Source organism: Mesoplodon bidens (genome assembly GCF_964165515.1).
Source record: "Mesoplodon bidens genome assembly, chromosome: 6".
Lineage (NCBI taxonomy): Eukaryota > Metazoa > Chordata > Mammalia > Artiodactyla > Ziphiidae > Mesoplodon > Mesoplodon bidens.
In genome coordinates, this window is record NC_138162.1 from 13,201,810 (window position 1) to 13,224,244 (window position 22,435).

Here is a 22,435-nt window from a genome sequence, read left to right on the forward strand (position 1 = left end):
TGCGGCCAAAAGAAGAAAAAGAACCCATGCCCTTAACCACTGCACTTCCCCGCCCCAGAGCCACGAGGGGCAGGGCAGAACACAACACCACCCACACCAGCAAGGTGTGAAGAGTCAGTGATTCCTTGCCATGTGACACCTTCTCCCTATGCCTTGGTTTGGATTTATACTCCATCGGCCAGGCCTCCCCAAATACGTACACAGGTCGTGAGTTCTGAATATTTAAAAAGAAGTCTTATCAACCATCCTTCCCGGAACCGGTAAGAAGGTGCCAAAACAGCATGCTGGCACCCAAAGAAACAGCGGCCAAACCATCAACATCCTCAACAAGACGTATGTTTTCCCAAGCACGTGGCTGCAGCTTGATTTATGGGGCCCATTAAGCTATTCTAAGAGGGAGCAGACCTCTCAAGGCGGGAAGGCGTGTCCTCCTCATCATCAAATATTTCAATAATCATCTCAATCACAGAAAAGAAGGCACCGGCCATTTCCTGCCCTGGCAAAGGAAAGGAAGTGAAATTGTTTGCCTTCATTCAATTAGGTAATTAACTAGACAATGCAAAGAGAAATTCCAGCAAGGATATAAATACTTAAAATCCCTGCACTAGTTAGGAGGAGGATGTCAACAACAGGATCTCAGTGGAGGGGAGGCCAGGGCAAAGAGGTGTGTCCCGAGCTAAAAACAACAGCAGGCAGGCAGCAGTTTTTAATGACAGGCACTTAACCTGAGCCAGCTCTGTGACAAGCACTTTACCTGCATTACCTCACCGACGCCTCCAAACAACTCGGTGACGTCAGGGTCACTATTATCTTCGTATGACACATGGGAAAACTGAGGCACAGGCAGTGAAATGACGTGCCTGAGGGCACACAATGGAAGTGACAAACTGAGCTCCGATTTCAAACCCAAATCTTCATCCATACCCTTCCTCTCCCTTTTTAAAGGTGTGCCCAAGATAAAGGGGTTCCAGGGATGTACAGGTCTAAAGAAGGAAACTGAGGCAGGATTGGACATCGTCCCCCCTCCCCAAGTGTCCTGACTGCCAGGCTTGGGGCCTCCCAGCTGACCGGGCTGCAGGGCTGCCACAGAGACCCAGGCAAGCTTGGGAGAAGTGATTTTGCAATCCCGTCTGCAGAAACCAGGGCAGCCACCTCCAGTGCCACTTCCTCCAGGAAGCCCACCTGATATGTCACCCTCCCCACACCAACCTGTGGCCTCTCCAAGACTGGGCATGCTTTCTCCCTAGGAGTGGACCCCGGAGGTTCTCAGGAGGGAGGGGGGAGCCGAACCTCACATTGGTTTGAATCTCTCCACCCACCCCCTTCACCCAGCAGGGCTGCTTCAACATACACTCACCTCAGCAACTTAACCGGCAAAACCAAGCTCTAGTGTAATGTGAATGCTGTGCAAGAGATAAACTTACAGCATCTTAAAGAAATCTCTTCCTCTATCATACCCTTTCTCTATTCATCCCTGAAGCTCACTGAAAAACCCACATTCAAAAACCTTTTTGTTTGGTGGATTTGAGTCACCCTGTATCTTTACAAGAAAAAATAAATAAGTAATTCATATAGTCTCTTTATATCAGACTTTTCCATACCCAAAACTGCCTTCCCAGAGGCAGTAAGTTCTGGAAAGGGCATTGGCCAGAGTATCCCAAGACCAATGTCAAGTTGACTGAGAAGGCCCTCAGTAATAATAATGCAAATTGTGATAAGTAAGAACAAAATCACTAGCATTTGTTAAGTGTTTACAAGGCACAGACATTGTACTGTGTTCTCTGGCTCCATGTCTAGTTTTAGCCTAACAACAACCCTAGGAGATAAGGATTATTATTATTCCCAATTTACAGATGAGAATAGAGGATCAGAGAAGTGAGGTGACTTTGTCCAAGGCCACAGAGCTGGTAGGTGGAGCAGCCAGGACTCCAATCCAGGTCTGTTTAATGGACCCCAGACTAGCCCCTACCCTTAGTCTCTCCAAAATACCAGGCCCCTCTGGGGTGGGAACAAGCTACTTGGCTCTTTCCCCACCTCCCACCCCAAGCCCAGGATTCAGCAGCCAACAACAGACCCCTGTTCCAAATCTGAATCAACACAGTATTGGTCACTCCACTCAAAGGGAAATGACCCCAGCAACCATCCTGCCTTAAAGGCACCTTCCGGGGGAGGATAGGAATGGAATTAACATTAAAAAAGCCAACAGTTACAGGGGGTGGAAAGAGACAGGCCCAGGAATGGCTTAATGTGCCCTTTCCTCCTGGAGCTTGGATACAGCCGTACCTGCTCTCCTCTGTTCCCCATCTCTGACTGCTCGTGGCCAGTGCTGGACGGGGAATATGGGGGATGATGTCAATCTAGGATTCCTCATTCACCCCTTTCCCGCTCCTTACCTGCTTAATCACACCTAATTTCTTGGTATTTATGCTTTCACAATCCCACAGGAATTAGCCCAGCAGCCGGAGAGCAGAGAAGCACAGTGACTGACACCTCGAGCTGTGGAGTGGGGAAGATTTTCATTCAAACTCTACCTCTGCCCTGTCCAAGCTGGGTGACCTCCTCTCTGGGCCTCAGCTTCCTCATCTGCAAAATGGAGATGATAACAGGACCTCACGGGTCTGTTGTGAGAATCAAAGGGGCTGATCCTTGGAAAGTCTCGAGCCCAGATCCTGGCTCATGGGAAGTACTCAGAAAGTGTGAGCTGCCAGGAAGGATTTTTACAGCCCAGGGAGGTCCTGCCTCTTGCACAGAGCCAGGATGAGACAGAACAAACACTAACACCAGGTTCAAGCTCTCTCGACACAGAGCCACTCTCCTGGAATCTGCGAGATGGCACAGTCCAGGAGCTTGTCATGGCCCAGCAGCTTCCAGGTCCGCAGTTCACAGGCCAAGTTCAAAGTCCCAACCCACAGGTTTGTTTTTCTTACACACACATACAAAATCGACAAGTGGCTCAGAGTGAAAGTTCCCGAAGCTTGGCATCCTCCCCCACCCCGAGGTGAGTAGCGATCTCATCCCCGTGACTAAGCCAACGCCAAGAGCCCTCGCTGGGAACCCACAGGCTTGGCGCCGCTGGCTCCCAGCCCCAGGAGGAGCCGAGGCTGCACAACCAGGATTCACACAGAGCTGGGAATCCCTGCGCTTGGAGCTCAGAAGCAGAGTGGCTCTGAAAAGCACAATAGTGTTGCAGCCAAAGCCCAAGACGGGGCTGGAGATCGGGTTTGAGTCCCAGCAAACCCAGGCCTCTGTCTGCCCAACTCTAAAATGGGCGGACGACAGAGTTTCAATGGTCCCAGAGATCTGCTTTACCTCCCATCCTGCCCACCAGGGTCTCCCCCTATCTGGGGAAAGAGCAAAGAGCTAATAAAGGTATGGGTTAGAGGCCAAAGGGCACTACAATGTGTGGAAGGAGAGCCTGGTGGTCTGGGAGCTTGCCAGGGGCAAGGAGGCAGGAGCGCAGCCTGTAAAAGTTTCAATGAATCAGGCCAGGAGAGGAGAGCCTTCCCTCAACTTCAGCCACCGCCTCCTCCCTCTCCTTTAATTCCTCCAACCACGGCAAGGACAGATAGACAGACAACCAGGAGAACCTAGATTGGAAACAGGAAGAAGCAGAGAAACCCAGGTATAGACTTTGCTCCAGAACCCAGAGGCAGGAGAAGATGAGGCTCTCCCTCCTCTACAGTACCAGGCTCCAGGAGGAGATGTGGGGAGGGACAGGGTGTCTTCTGAGGATTTAAATAAAAATCTGCTCTACCGGGACTTCCTTGGCAGTCCAGTGGTTAAGACTCCACGCTTCCATTGCAGGGGGTACGGATTCCATCCCTGGTCTAGGGAACTAAGATCCCAGATACCGCGTGGCACAGCCAGAAAAAAAAAAAAAAAAAAAAAATCCCGCCGGCAAAAAAAATCTGCTCTACCAAACACCATAAAAAGACACCCATAGCAAAGCCGGGGGAGCACACCATCACGCTGCACTTTTGATAAAGCAGTAACTGCTGTGCTCTGGAATCCTCAATGGATCCCCGTGGCCTACAGTATCATGTTCACGCGCCTTACTATGACATTCAAGGGGTCCGACTTGGGGTCTCCATGGTGCTTTTGTGCTTCACTCTCATCACTACCCCCACCTCCCCACACACTCCCGCTCCAGCACTTACAGCCTCCCACTGCCCCCCAACCCCTGGGGCCTTGATCCAGCCTGCGTCTTCCTTGCTGCTTCGCTTAGTAATCTACCCCTATTGTTTCAATCAACCCCCTTCCCTCCTGTAGCCTGTGGACTTTAGACTTTAACTGGGCTCCTCGCAGGGGGCCAGGGTACAGACCTACGTTCTGCCACCAAATGCCAGGCACAGCCGCAAGCAGAAATTGGGCGCCCGCCTCCACATGCTTCTTTATAAAGTGGGCAGCCCGACCTCCACCCACGTCAGCGGCTGCCAAGCCACTCGAGTGAGATAATGGAGCCGAAGGGCCCTGAGCAGCCTCAAGTCTGACACGGACCCGAGGGATTAGGATGCCTATTTTTAACTCCCCACATCCTGGCCGAAAAGCAAAATCCCTCACACACCCTGCAGACCCCTATCCGGGGGCCGGCGGAGCCTTTTGGGAATTCTCTCCTCGAGGAAGCAGCCTCAGCTTTGATGGATGGGAAAGGCTCTGAGATCCCAGCTCCATCCAGAGCCGGCTTCCATTATGTCTGACTGGGTCCTCACTGCTCCCGTCAGACAGGCATTTCCTGGTGGACTCATTTGTCACATATTCTCCAGCCAGTGACAGGCAGACAGGGTCACCAAAGATGCTGAGAAGGACCATTCACTCATTTACTTATTCATTTACCCCCATGCTCCCTCCCCTCCCCCTCTGAGGAGGTGCGACCTAGGGTGGCCCAGAGGAGTCAACCCTGAGGCACCTGTGCTAAGCTGCTCAGTCCAGGGGCAGAGGCAGGGGTGGAGACAGGTAAACTGAGAAAACAAAAGTGAGCAGGACATTCAGGAACAAGGGCCGCATGGGAGGTGACAGGACTCCAAGGGCCCCTGCCAGCCTCTAATCGGGCAAGGGACTTGGGCAGCATGTGAACCTAAAGCCAGACCATCATCAATCTCACTTCTCTCCCTCCAGCACCCTCACTCAGCATCCCTTGAACCTTACTCCAAGATGGGTCTTCAATAGCCACCGTGATCTACAAGGAGATGGGAGCTCCCTCCTTGGGGATAGAGAGCTCCTCCCTGGTCACCTGGCCCAGCTGTGTGGGCGTTGACTAAAGCCTGTTCTCCTTGGTCCCACCTCGCCCACCTGCTACTGCCTGAGTTCACTCTCAGCAAATGATACTAGCGGGGAAAATGAGCCCAACACAAGAGCCTCATTCTGAATGGGGAAGCGTCATGATGGAGAGCCTCCTCCGGGTTCAACAACCCTCGCTGAACGCAGGGACAGAGTTCCCCTGGAGATTCTGACTGCAAAGAACTGTGCATCTCTAGAAAAGTCAAGGGAATCCCCTGGGTGCCTCTGGGGCCATGTCTCTGGGCCCCCAACACAATCCGCATAACCTTGCAGACCCTTTGTAAATACTTTACAAACTCTCTTCTGAATTCTAGAGGATCAGATGAATCTTGGCTACGCTGCTTTGAGACCTGAAGTTCAGCCTGCAAGCAGGGGAGCTGACAAGGTACCCTTTTCAGACCTGGTTCCAGGCCTCTCCGTCTTTGATGCCACAAAGCCAGAATAGACTTTCTTAAATAGCAAGAACGAGCCAAAGGAGGCAGAAAGTCTTTCCAAAAACCAAAGGCATCCCTCCGTGCATCCCTTGGCTGGAGCTGGCTTAACCCAGAGCCCAGACAGACAGGACCCGCACCTGTTTGCGTGGGGAAGCGGGGTGCAGGCAAAAAGCTCTGAGCCAGGAGCATAAAAACCAAGCCCGATTACAAGCCAGTCCAACTCTACAAGGCTTTATGAGCATTTACTAGACCAAGGAAGGCCCTCGCCAGGCCCCACCCACTCCGTGGGCACCGAGATGAGAGATAAAGCCAGGCCGCCTTGCCCTCAAGAAGTTCAGAATCCATCTCGGGAGATGGACAAGCTGATGATAAAGTGTGAAGCAAGGGAGTTGATAAGAGCTACAAACCAGAACCGCACAGGGGGATGTCTCCCCCTTAGTGATGAGACCGAGCAGAAGTGACATTTGTCCCAGTCCCGGAGGGGCAGTTAGAATTTGGGCAATGAAGCAGTGGTTGAGAGAGAAGAAGATACAGGAGTCACAGGTGGAGCTTGAAGAACAGAGAGAGGAGAGGCAGGGAGGGTAGTGGGAGAAGGCCTGGGGCCCTGATGGCCAGGCCAGAGAGCATGGGTTTGATCCCGTGGGAGGGTGACAGGGAGCCACCCCCAGGGAGGGAAAAAGAGGCTTGATGGACGGGGAGCTGAGGGCAGGCGGCTGGCAGAGGCTGCGGTTGACAAGGGCCTGCTTTAGGAAGCCAGGCTGCTGGGAGCCCGCCCTGGGCATGGAGAACAGGCCACTGGAAGCCCTCAGTCCTGACACAGACTCCAGTTGGGAGGGGCTGGACTCAAGGAAGGCTGGGGACGCCCCATGGAGAGACATGCAGTGGCTCAGGAGGTAGATTAGAGGCTATGACATTCTCTTGGTCTCTCGGCCAGGGTTGTCCTGGGCTGAGACCGGGGCTCTGCTGGGGCCCCAGCTCCCCCTCAGCTCCCATCCACACTCCCAGTCATTCCCACCATCACCCCCCTGCAGTGTTCAGTGTAATCCACCTCACCCTGCCCCGGGCACCTTCCTGCTGACCCCCCCGCACCTCAGCTCCCCAAGGACACTGGACACTGAGCCCACAAATCCCTTCCGACTGGTTTCACAACCAGCCCCAGTGCAGCACTCTGCCCTCCAACCCTACCCAACAACTCACCCATGCCCTGAGTCCATCGTGGAACCCCACGCCCTGCCCCCGGAAATGCAAAAAAAACAAAAAAGATAACCTGTGTATATCAAAGTTGGAAGGAATCTCAGAGATCTAACCAAACACCCCCCACCCTTTCTAGACAAGGAAACTAAAGTTTTAAGGGATGACCAGCCCTGCCCAGGATCACACAGCCCAGTGGTGGCCCAGTCAGAACCCAGGTCTTCCGGCATCCGGGCGAGGACTCTGGCACCAAAGCCATGACCAGGTGGGGCAGAAAACAATGAGGTGTAGAAGGCAGCACAAAAAAGACCTGTGCTTATTGTCAAGGGGCCTGGGTTCAAGTTCCGACTTTACCATCTCCCCCATGCACCCAGACGGTGGAGCTTTGGACGTGTCACTGCAGCTTCCTGGACTCCAATGACCTCTTCCATAGAATGGGTGTTTACTAATTCGGTGTTTTCAGGAGATCAAACAGGATAAAGGTGAAACAAGTGCTCTGTGTACAGCAGGGCTAGGAGGTCAGGACTGGGACCCAGCCGAGGTCTGTGCAGGCGATTCCCTTACCCCACACCCTTCCTGGCACCAGCCCTACCCAGCCAGCCGCAGGTCAGCTGTTTCTCTAGAGCTGCCCACAGACCAGCAGAGCAACCCTCCGGGGAAAGGATGCATTTCCACTGGATTTAAAACACCAATGCACACACGGCAGACCTACCCCACTCGCCTCCCCCAGAAGCTGGAGCACAGCACTTCCTGTCTGGGAGATCAGAGGCCATCATGGGGCCATGGAGGAGGAAGGGGTGTGTGTGGAAGGGAGTCCTGCCCACCTGTCCGGGGTCCCCATCACCCATGCTGAGAAATCTGAGCACCAGAGCTTCATCCAAGGTGCACCAGTGCTTCTAGAAAGCAGAGGCCAGATGTCTGGGGAGATGGGGGGGGAGGGGTGACGAGTAGGGCCTCCTAGGAGCCACAGGTTTGTGGCCATGCACATCCACTGTGGTAGGAGAGGCCTCACCAGGGCACTCTGTCCTCCTAGGGCCTGCCCCATAATGCGTGATATCCACCCAGGAGACTTCCACAGCCCATCACAGACAGCAGTCACCCCGTACACTGGGGGTATAACATCTTGTCCCAGGAAGGGAAAGTAACCAGCTCAAAAGAGTGAAGCCAAGGGCTTCCCTGGTGGCGCAGTGGTTAAGAATCCGCCTGCTAATGCAAGGGACACGGGTTTGAGCCCTGGTCTGGGAAGATCCCACCTGCCGCGAGCAACTAAGCCCATGTGCCACAACTACTGAGCCTGTGTTCTAGAGTCCGCGAGCCACAGCTACCGAGCCCGTGTGCTACAAGTACCGAAGCCCGCGCGCTCTAGGGCCTGTGCTCTGCAACAAGAGAAGCCACTGCACTGAGAAGCCCATGCACCACAAAGAAGTGTAGCTCCCACTCGCCGCAACTAGAGAAAGTCCGCGCGCAGCAGCAAACACCCAAAGCAGCCAATAAATAAACAAACAAATAAGTAAATTTAAAAAAAAAAAGAGTGAAGCCAAGACTTGAATTCAGATCTTCTGGAACCCACATGCCACATTCTTTCCCTAAGCATACCTTGGGGCTGTGGTTCTCAAACTATGCTGTACATGAGAATGGTCTGGGGAGTTTTAAAAAGTGCAGATTCCTAGGTCTGGAGTAGAGGTGAAAGACCTGCATTTTAATAGGGGCCCCAGGTGATTGTGAGAAAAGCACTGCCAGCAAACACCACAGACTGAGACACACACACACACACACACACAGTGTGTGTGGGCACAGTGGACACGCATGCCAGCACAGGACAGAAGTAACGATAAAGGCAGATGCTAGCTTTGGGATGCAGCCTAGCTCCTTATGTGTTGTATGACCTTGGGTAGGTCTCTTAACCTCTCTAAACCTGTTTCTTCATACGTAAAATGAGGATAAGAAAAGATTCCACCTCATGGGGCTGTCTGAAGGCTGCACAGAAATAGTATGTGTAAAAGCTCTCAGTACAGGACCTGGCATATAATAAACACTCAATAAATGGTGCTGTGATCATTGCCAGCCTCAGTTCAGTGTGTTGAACGCCTCAGGGAAGGAACAGAATGCCAGGCATCAGGGGACCACTGTGAATAATTGAGCCAATAAGAGATGCCTGAAGGGTTGTACTAGAACCAGTGGGTAGAAGTAACAGGGACACAGATTTCTACTCCAAACAGGAAGAATTTTTTAACAGACTGGAGTTGCCCAAATGAAACCAGCTGCCTAGTGGGCTGCCACTCAAGGATCCCAGCAAAAAAGATTAGATGCTCTCCAGGTAGAGATGCAGCTTCGGGGAAGGAAGAACAAGGATGGAGTAGCTAGATGATCTTGAAGGTGACTTTGGCCAGGTTCTACAGGTCAGCCCCTCTCCCTATCATGCTGGTTAATTAGTGCACTTGCACTTCCCTGATATTTGCAGCCGTAACCTCCAGGCATCCAAATGGGATGGGAAGAGATCAGTGGTAGACAGAAGGCCTTATATCTTCCAAATAATTCATGACAAGGAGGGGGATGGATGGGGCTGTCTTAAATCTGAGGTTTACAAACCCAGTGAAATCATATGCCTTGGAGAGTATATGTATCTGTCTACTTTTCTCAAAAAGGCTGGTTAAGAGGGGCTGGTCCACACCAACTTGTGAGAGGAGAGGAAACTGAGTCACAAAGGGTCTGGGTCGCTCAGGCAGCAAGAAGGCCCAGGCTCCAGGATGCAGACTGGCAGCCCAAGGCTGTTGTCCTATGAGCCAGATGCCTTCCATGCCTAACCTCAGAAAAGCCTCACCACACCCCCCTGGGGTGGGAACTTTGAGCTAAGAGAGGTTAGGAAACCTGCCCAAGGACACACAGCTAATGAACAGCAGGGCTGGGGTTTTCCGGACTCCAACGCCTGTGTTTGGTATGTTTTTAACTCTCAGGTGTACTGTCTTAGGTCAAGAAAACAGAAAGGCGTTTGGCTTTGACGTTGAGGGGAAATAAAGATGATCATTAAAAAGGATGATCCTCATAGGTGACAAGCTACCTGCCTATCCACCCTCAATCAAAATTAATTTCCCCCCTAAGTAGCAAAAGAGGGCAGGAGAGGAGAGGCGCAGTTTCCGTATGACTCAAGCCAGACAGCTTAAAAGAATAGACCGTTCAGAAACAAGAAAAGCCCACGGTGTTCCTACCAGGCTGGGGATTGGAGCCTAGATGGCTTTGGTCCCTGTTCCCACTCTGCTTTCTCAAGATGTTTTCTGGAGGGTAGGGTTCCAGGCAGCCCAGGAAACAGAAAAGAGATCTCGCTTCAATAACCCCGCCCCCCTGAAAGCTGAGGAGTGGCTACTGGTTGAACAAAACAACACCCAAAACTTGGGTGCCCCGGGGTGCCTGGCTCTGGGCAGAGAGGAGTGGCTGCCCAAACATCAACCCCCAGGAGTAGATGAGGAAGGTCCGAGGTTTGGGGAGACAACTTGGAATTGTTAGGGTTGGGAGACTGCAGAAAGCCCCCAGCCAATCCCCGCCGGCTGCGAGCCCCAGCTGGAGCTGCCTTCCTTGTAACACCGCGCGGTTCTCTCCCAAGGACCCAGCTGTCTAGAGAGGCGCCCAGGAAAGTTTAAAGGGTCAACTCACCACGCAAAGATCCTCGCAGCATACGGGGCTGTAGGGTAGAAGAGGGGTAGGTAAAGCAAAGTCGCAGCCCACTCCTCAGTCAGGCACCACTATACCACCCATCAGGGTCCCCAGATCCCCTCGAACCCCGGATCCCTCTAGGACCCCCGCAAGCCCCCGGGGCCCCCTCATACCGACTTGGCGGGGGGGGCTAGCTCTTACCTCTACTCGCCAGCCTGGCCGCTGGGCTCTGCCATCCCAAAGGCACCGGAGCGCGAGCAGCACAGGGCCAGAGTCACGAGGTGGCGAGGTCGCGGGGCGCACGAAAGTTTCAGTAGCGCCAGCCAGGCGCAGCTGAGCGGAGCCGGCCAGGCAGGCGCTGGACCCCGCCAGGCAGGCGGCGGACCCCGCAGTAGCGCGCTCTGGCCGGCTCCGCGCCTCCGCCTGCGCCGCGGTGCTTGGGCTCCCGGGCTCCCCCGGCCACTCTGCCAGCCCAGCCCCGCCAATCGCAGGCCCCGGCACCCGCAGCTCCGCCCGCTGGGCCCGGACAGAGAGGAGGCGGGGAGGGGAGGGGAGGGAGCGCACCTGTTTGGCCAGTCGACCCCACTACTACCACCCGCGCCGGACGGACTGAGCAGCGCTGATCCCCTCGGCTCGCGTCACAGGCTCCTGGTCCCCACTTTTGCCCCGGCTCTGGGCCGGGCCACACACCCACTCCCCTTCCCTGGCTCAGCTAACTTGCTGAGCCCCTCTGTGTGGCCGGACTGCGCTCTTTTCCCGGGATTTCAAAGGTAAAATCCCAGGTTTAGCCCAGGAACTCTGCAGATACCAGACTGAGGAGTGGGCTGCGACTCTGCCTTGCTCACCCCTCTTCCACTCCACACCCTCCTCTCCCGCAAGGATCTTCGCGCGTCCGTTGACCTCTTAAACTTTGCTGTGCGTCTCGCCTTGATCTCCACCCGCGGGGGCCGTGGGCTGATGCTAGGTCCAGAGCTCCGAGAGAGGACGGCGTAGGGGGGGGATCTGGGGGGGGTCACAGGGAGGGCACCTCCAGCCCCTCCATCAGCAAATTCTCCACCCCATCTGGGTTCGGGCAAACATCTCCAGAATGCTTGCGATCCGTTTCAGCAGGTTCCCCTACTTCTCTTGGGGTCACAGTCAAAATTAAAGCTGGACGATTTTACTGTCCCATAATCCAGATAGGAAGACTGAGGCCAAGGGGAGGCAAAAGCTTCTCAAACGAGGTGGCGAGACTGCGACTTTTTTCGAACCAAAGATGAGCTTGCAGAGAGCACCTGACTCTTCTCCCCAAGCCCTGCTTGGGTTCCGATGCCTACGTTCACCTTCCTTCGGCCCCGCCCCCATCCTACCCCCGCCACGGACCCGGGGTGGGGAAGGAGAAAGAGGCGCCAGCAAGTGCCTGGGAAGAGCGAGGGGCGCGCCGGCTGCGGCCCGGCCTTACCTCGGCAGCAAAGCGTGTCCTCGCTGAGCGCGCCGGCGGGAAGCCCCAGCAGCGGCAGGGAGGCCCAAGCGAGCGCGCGGGAGGCCGCGCCGCGGGCTCCCATTCCGGACGGCCTCGGCCGCTCCTCGGGCCGCGGGCCTTCCACCCTCCGCGGCACTTGTGGGGACAACGCTGTGCCCGCGGCCTCGGCCTCGGTTTCGGGGGTGGGACGTGGGCCAGGCCTGGGGTGGGGACTCCCGGTGGGGTGGGACCGTCGCGGCCGGCCCCCGGCGAGCGTGGGTCGTGCGGGGCAGGACGCTATTTTTAGCAAGAGCTGCTCTCCCAGTTGGACAGACAGAACCAGTTAATTCGACAGCTCAGGAAAGGCCTGCACTGGGAGCTCCCCGGAACGGCAGCCGCAGCTCTGCTGAAAGCTGATCCTTCGCATTCCTGCCTCGGGAGGCGGGAGGGCGGGAGGAAGCCTCTAATTCCTGAGGGAAGCCGGCATCCTCTCTCCAGGCAGCTCCTGGGTTCCAAGGGCACGCCCAGGACAAGGCTCTCTAGATAGACTGAAACCCGCGGGTTTTCCTCCTGCTGACCCCAGGCCTCAGACTTCCCATAAAATGCCCACCCGAGGTCCCACTCTCCCTACTGGTCTCCAGTACTGGGAAGAGCCCCCCAGAAATGGGATCTGGCACACACACTTCACTCAGGACCTACTTGCTGAAAGAAGGAAGGAAAAGTGAAAATTCTGCACCAGATGAGCTGGAGGATCAGGTAGAGGTCTTCAGAGCCTAGGCAAAATGGGACGGACAGAAAGGTGGCTTCGAAATCCTACCTTCTGTCTGTGTGATCTTGGCAAATCACCTCACCTCTGTGCCTCAGTTTCCTCTTCTGCATAAGGGAGTCTCAGGAGCCCAAGAGACTGAGTGTGAGATAGTCTTTGCAAACAAAAGCATGACGTGGATGTTCATGTAATGAGTGATGAGAGGGACACAAGGATGAATAAGACATGGATCTGCTCTCAGGAAGCCACTAGCTCTTCCAATTCAAGGAGGTGCTAAGAGCCTGAAAAGTTACAACTTGACCGTATATTAGCCCAAGGATAGATAAATAGGCCAATGGGCTAGAACAGAGGCTGCGAAAATAGACCCACACATATATGGAAACTTCATATGCGGCAGAGGTGGTGCTGCAGGCCACTGGGGAAAGGGTGGACTTTTCTATAAATGTTCTTTTATGGAGCAATTGGATGTCCATGTTGGAAAAAAATGAGATGAAATCTCTACCTCACACCATGCATAAAACAAGATCAATTCCAGGTGGATTAAAGAAACTTAAATGCGAAAACTTTTTAATAGGGAAAGGTTTCTTAAAGACACAAAAGGCCTTTGAGCTTAAAGGCTCAAACTATCAAGAAAAAGATTGATACATTTAATTAAAGAACATAACTCCTGTTTATCAAAAGAAGACCTTTGGAACATGATATCCCAAACATACAAAGATCTACAAATCAATTTTCAAAAGAAACAAGAGAAAACTGGATCGAAAATAGGAACAGGCAATTCCAAGAAGGGGAAACATGAATGTCCAATAAACATATCGAAAGAGATTCAGCCTCACTCTTAATCAGGGAAATGCAAAATAAAGCCAGAGGAAAGTGCCATTTCACACCTGTGAGATTGGCAAAAAGCAAAGGGGAGGACGGCAGAAAGTGTTGATGAAGATGAGGAGCACAGAGAACTCTCATACGCTGCTGGTGGAGGAGAAATGGTACCGCCACTCTGGAGGACAATTTGACAGCATCTAGAAATGATGCACACACCCTAGTGACCCAGAAACTTGGCTTCTGGGATAAGTCTAGAGAACTTCTTGCTCATTGCAACCTCGTTATCCTAGTAAAGAATCTAAAACAGCCTCAATGTTTGTCAGTGGATGAAATGCATAAACAAATTGTGGATAGGGCAGTGAAAATCTATACTGCAGTGAAAATGACTAGAGATTCCTTATGAATCATTAGTGGGGGGATGGGGAGCAAGTTGCAGAAGATCAAATTGTATGATATCATTCATGTAGATTTCTAAAACATGCAAAACAAAATGATATCCTATACTGCTAGGAATGCACATATGTGGTAAAAGTATAAGGAAACTTAGAGGAATGATAAATAAATACACCATTCAGGAATTGTTTACTTCTGGGGGGAGAGGGAGATGTGAAGGATGATGGGAAAGGGCTTCCCTTAGATTGCTAAGGTTTTATTTCTTGACCTGAGTGGGAGGTACATAAGTGTTGGACTTTTCAGAACATTTTTAAGGGTACAGAGCAAGCATGATGGTCTAAAATATAAAGTCCAGGCTTCCCTGGTGTTGCAGTGGTTGAGAGTCCGCCTGCCGATGCAGGGGACACGAGTTCGTGCCCCGGTCGGGGAAGATCCCACATGCTGTGGAGCGGCTGGGCCTGTGAGCCATGGCCGCTGAGCCTGCGCGTCCGGAGCCTGTGCTCCGCAACGGGAGAGGCCACAGCAGTGAGAGGCCCGCGTACCGCCAAAAAAAAAAAAATATATATATATATATATATATATATATATATATATATATATATATATATATATATAAAGTCCACATAAAATCCACTCCTGCTCTGAACTTCAGTGTCCTTATTTGAATGATGCAGTCATCATATCTGTGAAGTGCTCAACACAAAGCCTGACTCATGGTGAGGTGCTCGGTAAACCTTAAGAACACGAATAGCCTGCTCCCCAGTCTCCACTGGGGCCCTTCATACCCTAGTCCCAGCCAGCTGAGAGTCCCCCACCAGAGCACCGTCATGCGACCAGGTCTCCCAAACCCCCAACCTCTGACATGCCTTCATAAACGGTTCACTCTTCCTGGAACGCCCAGTCCTCCCCCGCTCTGCTGGGCCAAGACCTGTTTCTCCTATTACGATCCAGCGCTGGCACTGCAGCCCACAGGAAGGCCCTGTGAGGTCTTCATCGACTCTCCCAGGCAGTGGGTTCCCACGGCACCCGCCCACCGCACTATCCTTGTTTATCACATTGCGGATTGTTGCACCTGGGTATGGATCCGTCTCCTCCCTCGAGCTGACTGCGAACTCCTCCAGGTCACTAACCTTGTCTGAGCTACCACTGCAGCCCCACCACCCAGCCTCAGGAAGGTTTGGGGAATGAATAAAGCGGGTAAGTGGATCCAAGTACTCAGAAACAAAAGAGGTCACATCAAATTCTCAAAAGGAGAGCAATCCTGCTATGTGGATTGCCTGCTTGGTCTTCACTGAGTGTTCTTGGAAGGTAATGTGACCTTTGGGTGTGTGACCTAGGGCATATGCTATTACATCCCTCTGAGCTCAGTTTCTGTGTCTGCACAGCCAGGATGTGGCTAGGGCTGATTGCAAGGGGTTCTTGCAAGGATTCGGTGAGATAACAGGCAAAATGCATGGCCACATTCTTGGAACAGGTAGCAATTCTGTGAATATTGACCAAGAGGAAGATGTTTTCAGGGTAGGGTGGAAGGAACCCAAGTGGGTTACTATGAAAGTTGTGAGGCTGGTGAAAGAAATGCCAGGGTGGGGTGTTGTCCAGTTCTGAACAAAAGCATGCACCTGGAGGCTGGCCCAGACTCTTCTGGAACAGTCAGAAGTATGCTCCGGCTCGGTGCTTCTCGTGGTCCTTCCTCCTGTCCTTTTCCTACCTCTGGGTATGGGGCTGCACAGCACTTCAGAGCCACAGACCCTCCTCCCTGTCCCCCCACATTCACTCTGGCCCCCTCCAATCTGTTTTCACATGTAGCCCAGGGATCCCAATCTGGACCCGTCTTTTCCTTGCCAACTTCCATCTGTAGGGGCGACAGAGCCTGTGGCACCATCCCCAGGGACGTGTCCGAGGTGATTTACCAAATGCGTCTGCGCTCTGTATGCAAAACCCACATATGTCCACTTGTCGGGAGCTTCCATCAAGGCAAAGTACAGGCTGGCAAATTGCTTAGAGTCCAGACTCTGCAAGATGGGTTGGCCGGTGTTACACGTTGTACAAGCAAACAGATATATGAAGTCGACAAGGCTACGTGGTCACCGGAAAAGAACAATACTGTGCGCTTCATGGGTTCGGATGAGATTTTCTGAACTAATGAGCCAACCCTCTTTGATCCAGATCGCACTGGACAATGTAATGTTATCCTGGTGACATGGACGTTAGCCACTGTTGGCGCTTTGTCCCATGAAAACGGGCATGCAAGGCAGGAATCCCATCCAGCTTAAGGTCTGCCATCTCAGTGCTTCCCAGGAAGGTCACTGATGACCTCCTTGGTGGTAACACCAAAGGACACCCATCCATCTTGATCTCACCTGACCTCTTGGCCATACTTCACCCCTGGAAAATCTCTGGTGCCTTCTATCTCACCATCCTCTCCCAGTTTTTCTCCTAGTTCTTCGGTCACATTGCCTTCTCCTTGGCTACCTCATTTTACTCTATTGGGCTACAAAAGCCAGAGTTTGAGATTGTCTGCATCCCTTTTATCCTTCCAGACTCTCTCTGCGGGCAACTTCAACCACATCCAGACCCATGGCTTCAACTGCTGTCCTGGTGCTGGTGATTCCCAAATGGTTATTTCCAGGCTAGTCCGGGCACTGGCTATCATCTTTTGCCTGAACTTCAGTAAGAACTGAGCTGGCTCTCTGCAGTCACCTGGGCCCTCTCCCCGTTGCCCCCTGTCTACGGGTCCTCCTTGTGAGGTTTTCAAAGCTCAGATCCAATCCTATTCCCTCTACCCCTACTTGAAAGCTTGCAGTGGTTTCTTGTTACCTTCGTGTGGCCCACCAGACCCTGGGTGGTCTGACCCCTGCCCACCCCTCCAGCCTCCTTCCTTGCCATCTCTCCTCTCCCCTCTCTGCCTTCAGCCCCCCACCCAGCTTCCAGGTCCCCAGATATGCAATGCTCCTTCCCATTACACAGGCTTTACACACGAGTCTCCCCTCTCTGGACCACGTTCCTCTGTTCCCTCCCATCCTTGCCTCAGTTACTCCTTCCCCTGTCAGCTTCAATGCCACGTCCTTAGGGAAGCCTTTTCGGGTTTTGCACACTACACATCCAGGGTGTTGATTGAAGTTGGTGACTGGACCTTTACTGTGTGGCCACCGGATGAATGTGTTGCCCTCCCAGGGCTGGACGTCCCTGAGCACAGGGATCATGCCCAGTTTCATTCACTGTTATATCTCTCCCAACCCCCAAGCAAAGGCCTCAGCCCATAGTCGGTGCTCTATGGATGTTTGTTGAGTGAATGAGTGAATCCGAGTCTGCTTGCACACCTCCAGTGCTGGGCTCTGTTTATCATTGTTGGACACTGTCCGTTGCCAGAAATTTCTACATCCCTGCACATTGATATGTACACAGGTGTGGAGTGCTTTGCCAGGTGCTTCGTGTGTTTTCTCACTTAATACTCACAGCCAGCCACCTCTGAGGATGCTCAGAGAGTTTAAACAACTGGCAGAACATCACATGGCATGGGAATACAGAGCCTGTCCTCAAACCCGTGTCTGTTTGGCTGCCAATCCTGGGCTCTAGAACCTATAATGCCACACCACCATTTTATAGGCGTACAAACTAATCAATGACTTAATCGCTTCTTCGGGTGGTGGGCCCTCACCCGATGATGGAAGTGAGATTCAAAACCACAGCGACCGAGGTAGCATAGAATGAACACCCAGGCCCACAGGCACCCCCAGGCAGGGGTGACATGAAAGAAGGGGGAGGGAAGGAAGCAGAGTGAAGCTCCGATCCAGTGTGTGCAGGGCCCTGCGGGTCACGAAGGATAAACAGTAAAACGTGTAAACCTCACTTCCAGCTCAGAGGTGTTTGAGAATCAAATACGCAGAGAGCATGCAGCTGCAGTCAGACACTGTGAATTACACTGAACAGGACGGTGCTCTGGTTCCCAGGACAGGCCTCGGTGAGGGGCCACAGCCCTGCCTGAGTTTAATCAGTCCCCGATGCTTCGATTCTGCCTTTATAGTTTCTCTCACACTACCACCACCCCTACCCCCCACCAGCTGTCCACGGCTTCCCTAAGTGCCAGAGTCCATGTCACTGGGACTCCCTCTGTGCCAGGCTCTGGGCTTGGTGCTAGGGGCACAGATAAACAGAACAGTGGGCCGCTCACGTGTGCAGAGGAAGAGATGAGCAACAACACTGCCCGGGGCCTGTGGAGCACCCCTGGGTGCCAACCCCGTGCGCTCCTGATGGAAGCTGGTGGGTGGCTTTGGGGTCCCTGATGCCAGCCTTGTGGGCCAGAGAGGAGCCTCCAGGAAAGTCATCCGAGGAGATGATTTCTGAGTGTCTTGAAGGAGCAGAGAGAAGTTAGCCAGGCGGAGAGGAAACAGCCCCTTCCAAAGCGTGACAGCGTGAAACAGCCCAGCCCAGGGTGCTCAGGGATTCCAATCAAGCAGCTGGGAGACAGGGGGCAGGAGGAAAAGGGAGCTGGGCCAGGAGGAGCCCCGAATGCCAGGCCCAGGAGCGGGGACTTCAGGCAAGCCCCTGGGAGGTCTTAAGTAAGGGAGGGACAGCCAATGCTTGAGTTTTACAAAAATCCCTTTATCTGGAGGAAGAAGATGGGTTTGTTTGTTTGTTTTCCTTTGCCGCACCGCGTGGCATGGATCGAACCGATCCCTCTACGTTGGAAGCCCGGAGTCTTAACCACTGGAACGCCGGGGGAAATGCCTTTTTTTCTTTTTCTTTGAAGGTGGGTTTAAAGGGCACAGACTGGAGGCTACGAAGCGCACAGTCAGAGGAGGGGGGGTGCCTGTGAGTGAGGAAGGGGGACAGACAGCTCTTCAGAGGGACTTGGCTGCAAGGAAGACGAGAGATTGGGTGGTCGCCTGAAGGGAATGCTTTGGGTTGGGGTGGGGTTGGACGCTGTGATTTGCAGCCCGCGTCCCCGCTTCCAGAATAGAGGACTCACTCCCCAGATGTGGGAAGGCTGCTGCAAGATGGCCCCCAGCTGTCAGCCCTCTTTGGGGGTGTCCTCTGCGGACATAAGCCACCATACTGGAGGTGACACCCCCTTCCCGGGTGTCCTTCCCTCCTGCCTAGTGGGCAGTCAGCCCAGGGACATAAAGTCCCAGCCCCTTGACACCACTCAGGACAGCTCTAGAGGGCCATGCCTGCTCTAGCGCCTTCCCAGGCCCTACACAGGGGGTCTGAGACCTGCACTTAGATTGTGTGGCAGCTCAACTACTTCTGCTCCCTGCCCTGCCCTTCTATAGGCGCCGAGCTGTCCAGCAGGCCCTGGTAGACCTCTTGCACCCCAATACATCTCAGAGCACCCCAATACGTTCTCCTGCTGCCTGGAGAACCCACCCTGTGTCTGGGAGAACTCGCTGGGTGTGCCTGGTGGGAATGACCCAGGAGAGAGTGTGACCTTGAAGCGGTCAGTGAGAGAGGTAAGCCATTCTGTAGGGAGCAGGCAAGGTCTTAGGAGCAGCAGAGAGGCCGGCCCCTCCTGAGACGGAAGCAGAAATTGGAGGCAATTTGGGGTGGGGAGAGCGTCAGGATCTAGAGAGAGTCCTGGCCTTAATTTACGCAGCCAGAAGTAAGATTGGCTGCTGAGAGGAAAGCTACATAGTAGAACAATTACCTAAGAAAGTAACAACAGTAGTGTGAGATAAATGTTGCCACAGCAGTAGTCAGGAGTGCAGGGCCTCAAAGGGTAGATAGGAGTTCGCCAGGCTGCATGCCCAGTGGGGAAAGTCATACCAGGAAGAGGAAACAGCTGGTGCCCAGAACCCAGCTGGGGATGCTGTGGGAGGCTGGGGTAGGATTGCCAGATGAAATACAAGATAGCCAATTAAATGTGACTTTCAAATAAACAATGAATAATGTTTTCGTCTGTGTCCTATGCTATATTGGGGACTTACTTATACTAAAAAATTGTACGTTATTTACCTCATCCCCTTCTGACCCCCTCCCTGCCAGCAGCCCACTAAGGGGTCCCCCACACTGTGGCCCAGGTACTGCTCAGATTCCATCTCATCCCTCCCTTCCTCAAACACCTGCAGTGGCTCCCCATTGTCCAAACCCTCAACTGGTCATTTGAAGCCCTCTATTTTCTGATCTTCAGCCACCCCCGCAACCTCATCTCCCATCCTTGAACACCCCCAGCCCTTTAATCTCCCACCTCTGGGATTTTTGCTCAGCTGTTTCCTCTGTCTACAATTCCCTCCCCCATGTCCATGCTTCCAGGAAGCCCCCCAGATCCCTCTGGGTGAATGGAAGTGGTCATCTCCTTTGATCAGTAGCAGTAGCACCTTGGGTGAGTCATTGCTCATCTCTGAGCTTCCGTTTCCTTGTCTCTAAAATGGGGACAATACTGCCTCTTTTAGGTGTCTGACGGGACGAGAGACCATGTTCAGAAGACACCAGACACACTCTTGAATGTTGCCCATGTCTAGATCAGTGCCAGGCACCCAGTGGGCACAGAGGCACATTTGCTGAATTGAATTGACACAAAGGTCCTGAGCTTTCATTGTTTAACTTGGAATTATCATGCCCACCAGTGGAACTTAGACAAAGTCAGTTTCTTATATGAAGATGATCTGAAAAGAGATAAATAATGAAGCCACTGCAATTCTGATTGTATAATGGGTTTCCCTCCCAGTCGACAAGGAACCAAACCAGCTCCCCAAGAAAGGACACGTTTTGGAACCAAGCATGGCGCCCAGCCTCTCCAGCTCAGAGCGGGTAATATTCGCCACACATGTTTCTGTCTCAAGCCCTCCCAATCCCAGACCACAAAAGGTGATTTCCTATAGCCATTAGCATAATTAGCTGACTGTGACGCTATAGAGATGCGATTAGATGAGCCTGTGATTTTTGCACAGTTATTTGTCTCAAGTAAGTCACCTGAAGTTCATCTGCCATCAGGATTCATGGCTGCATTCTGTAATCGCAGGGAATTATTTTGCTAATAACAGAGGTACCTTGATCTAATTTAATTTTAATGCCAGGAGGTACCCTTCCAGAATAATCAGCTCCAGGGCAATTCCAATTTCTAGGTTTGTTATGTTCTGGAGAGAAGAATCAATTCAAGGAGGCTGAAGTTACTTCTTTATCACCCAAAGTCATCTAGGGGTGAAATGGAATCCTACCTCTGCGTGCTTGCAGAAAAATGTGGGGAGAGGTCCAGAGATAGGGAGCCGGGGAGAGGGGGTGGCTCCCAGCCAAGAGGAACCACTGGAAGACATCACTGATGGATGAAGACAGGTCTGAATTAGGACCACAAGGCATTCCCTGGGAGCACCCGAATTTTCCTTGCATTCATTATCTTATTTGTTCTTTTATTCCATTTCTGGGACCTCTCTGCAAGACCTATGCTGTTATTTGAGTACAAATATTGATAACAAACCCTTAGGCAGCCCTGTTCTAGGTGCTTTACACGTATTAACTCATTACATCCCGTGAGGCAGATGGGTGCTACTATTATTCCCATTCTATGGATGGGAAAGCTGAGGCAGAGAGGTTACGAAACTTGCCTCAAGTCACCCCGCTAGTAAGGGACATAACTGGGATTTGAACCTTAGACTGTGAACTTCCTCAAGTTCACATACAAGGAAGAATCTGAGTCCGCCAGAAATTGTTCAACCCCTGCTCTGTGCTCTCATTTTTACCCCTCACAACAACTCTGGCATGGGGGTGTTGTGAGTCCCATTTTGTTGAGGAAGAGACTGAGTCTCAAGAGGGGGTTGATTTGGCCAAGGTCAACACAGTAAGTGCAAGAGCTGGGGCTTGAACCTGAGATTCTGATTCTATACCTGGTGCTACTCTGGCTAAAGCCAGGACATCACGGTGTCTTTGAACAGCTCCAGAAGCAGGCTGGGTATAATGTAATTACAGTAAGTGCACAGTGACCAGCCACCCAGCTCTGCTCTTTCCTTCCCACTTTGGGGCAGTTCCTCGCCCCAGAAATCAAGTGTCCTTTGCTGTCACCCCATGTTACCAAAGCCTACTTCCAGATTCCTACTCATTCACTCATATGTTCATGCTTTCAGCAGAGGGCCCTGTGGTTCAGCACGAAGGGCCAGGAGGTTGACATGGCTCTGCCACCCCACTTCTCTCTAAGCCCTGCTCTTCTTATCTGTTCAAGAAGGAGGAGTGTTCTTTGTAAACTGATGGAGCCACAGAGCCGTCATTTCAAATGAAAAAGTTCAGGCAAACCCAGAGTTTACATCAGGTGAAAGCAAGCTGCTCTGGGCAGAGCTGTGTTAGGGGACGCGGGAGTCTCTCCTATATGTCAACCTCTGGGCATCTCCTCTGACCCAACTGGAAACCCACTGGCCTGGACACAGTGTCTTGGCTCTTGGGGTTCTTAGAACCAAGGAATCTGGGATTCCCCTGATGGCAGGTGATACCCAAAATTCTGGGTGGGCAGCAAAATGCCCTCCTGACAGCCCCCCCAAC

At 52.7% G+C, this 22,435-nt stretch overlaps 1 protein-coding gene across 6 annotated transcripts in view; it reads right to left on the reverse strand.

Annotated features, from left to right (window-relative positions):
* DAB2IP (DAB2 interacting protein) overlaps nucleotides 1–22,435 on the reverse strand; it is a 195,897-nt gene that overhangs the window by 159,632 nt on the left and 13,830 nt on the right. Inside the window, exons 1-2 of one of the 6 annotated variants that reach the window (XM_081237974.1) lie at nucleotides 10,752–10,865; nucleotides 10,551–10,578 (exon numbers count right to left, since the gene is read on the reverse strand). The exons of 2 other annotated variants lie outside the window; for them this stretch is intronic. In XM_081237974.1, coding sequence (XP_081094100.1) covers nucleotides 10,551–10,572 — 22 coding nt within the window. In that variant the 5' untranslated portion in view covers nucleotides 10,573–10,578; nucleotides 10,752–10,865. Of the gene's footprint in view, nucleotides 1–10,550; nucleotides 10,579–10,751; nucleotides 10,866–11,991; nucleotides 12,369–22,435 lie in introns of those variants that run through there. 3 more of the 6 variants (XM_081237968.1, XM_081237969.1, XM_081237961.1) reach the window with 3 other exon arrangements.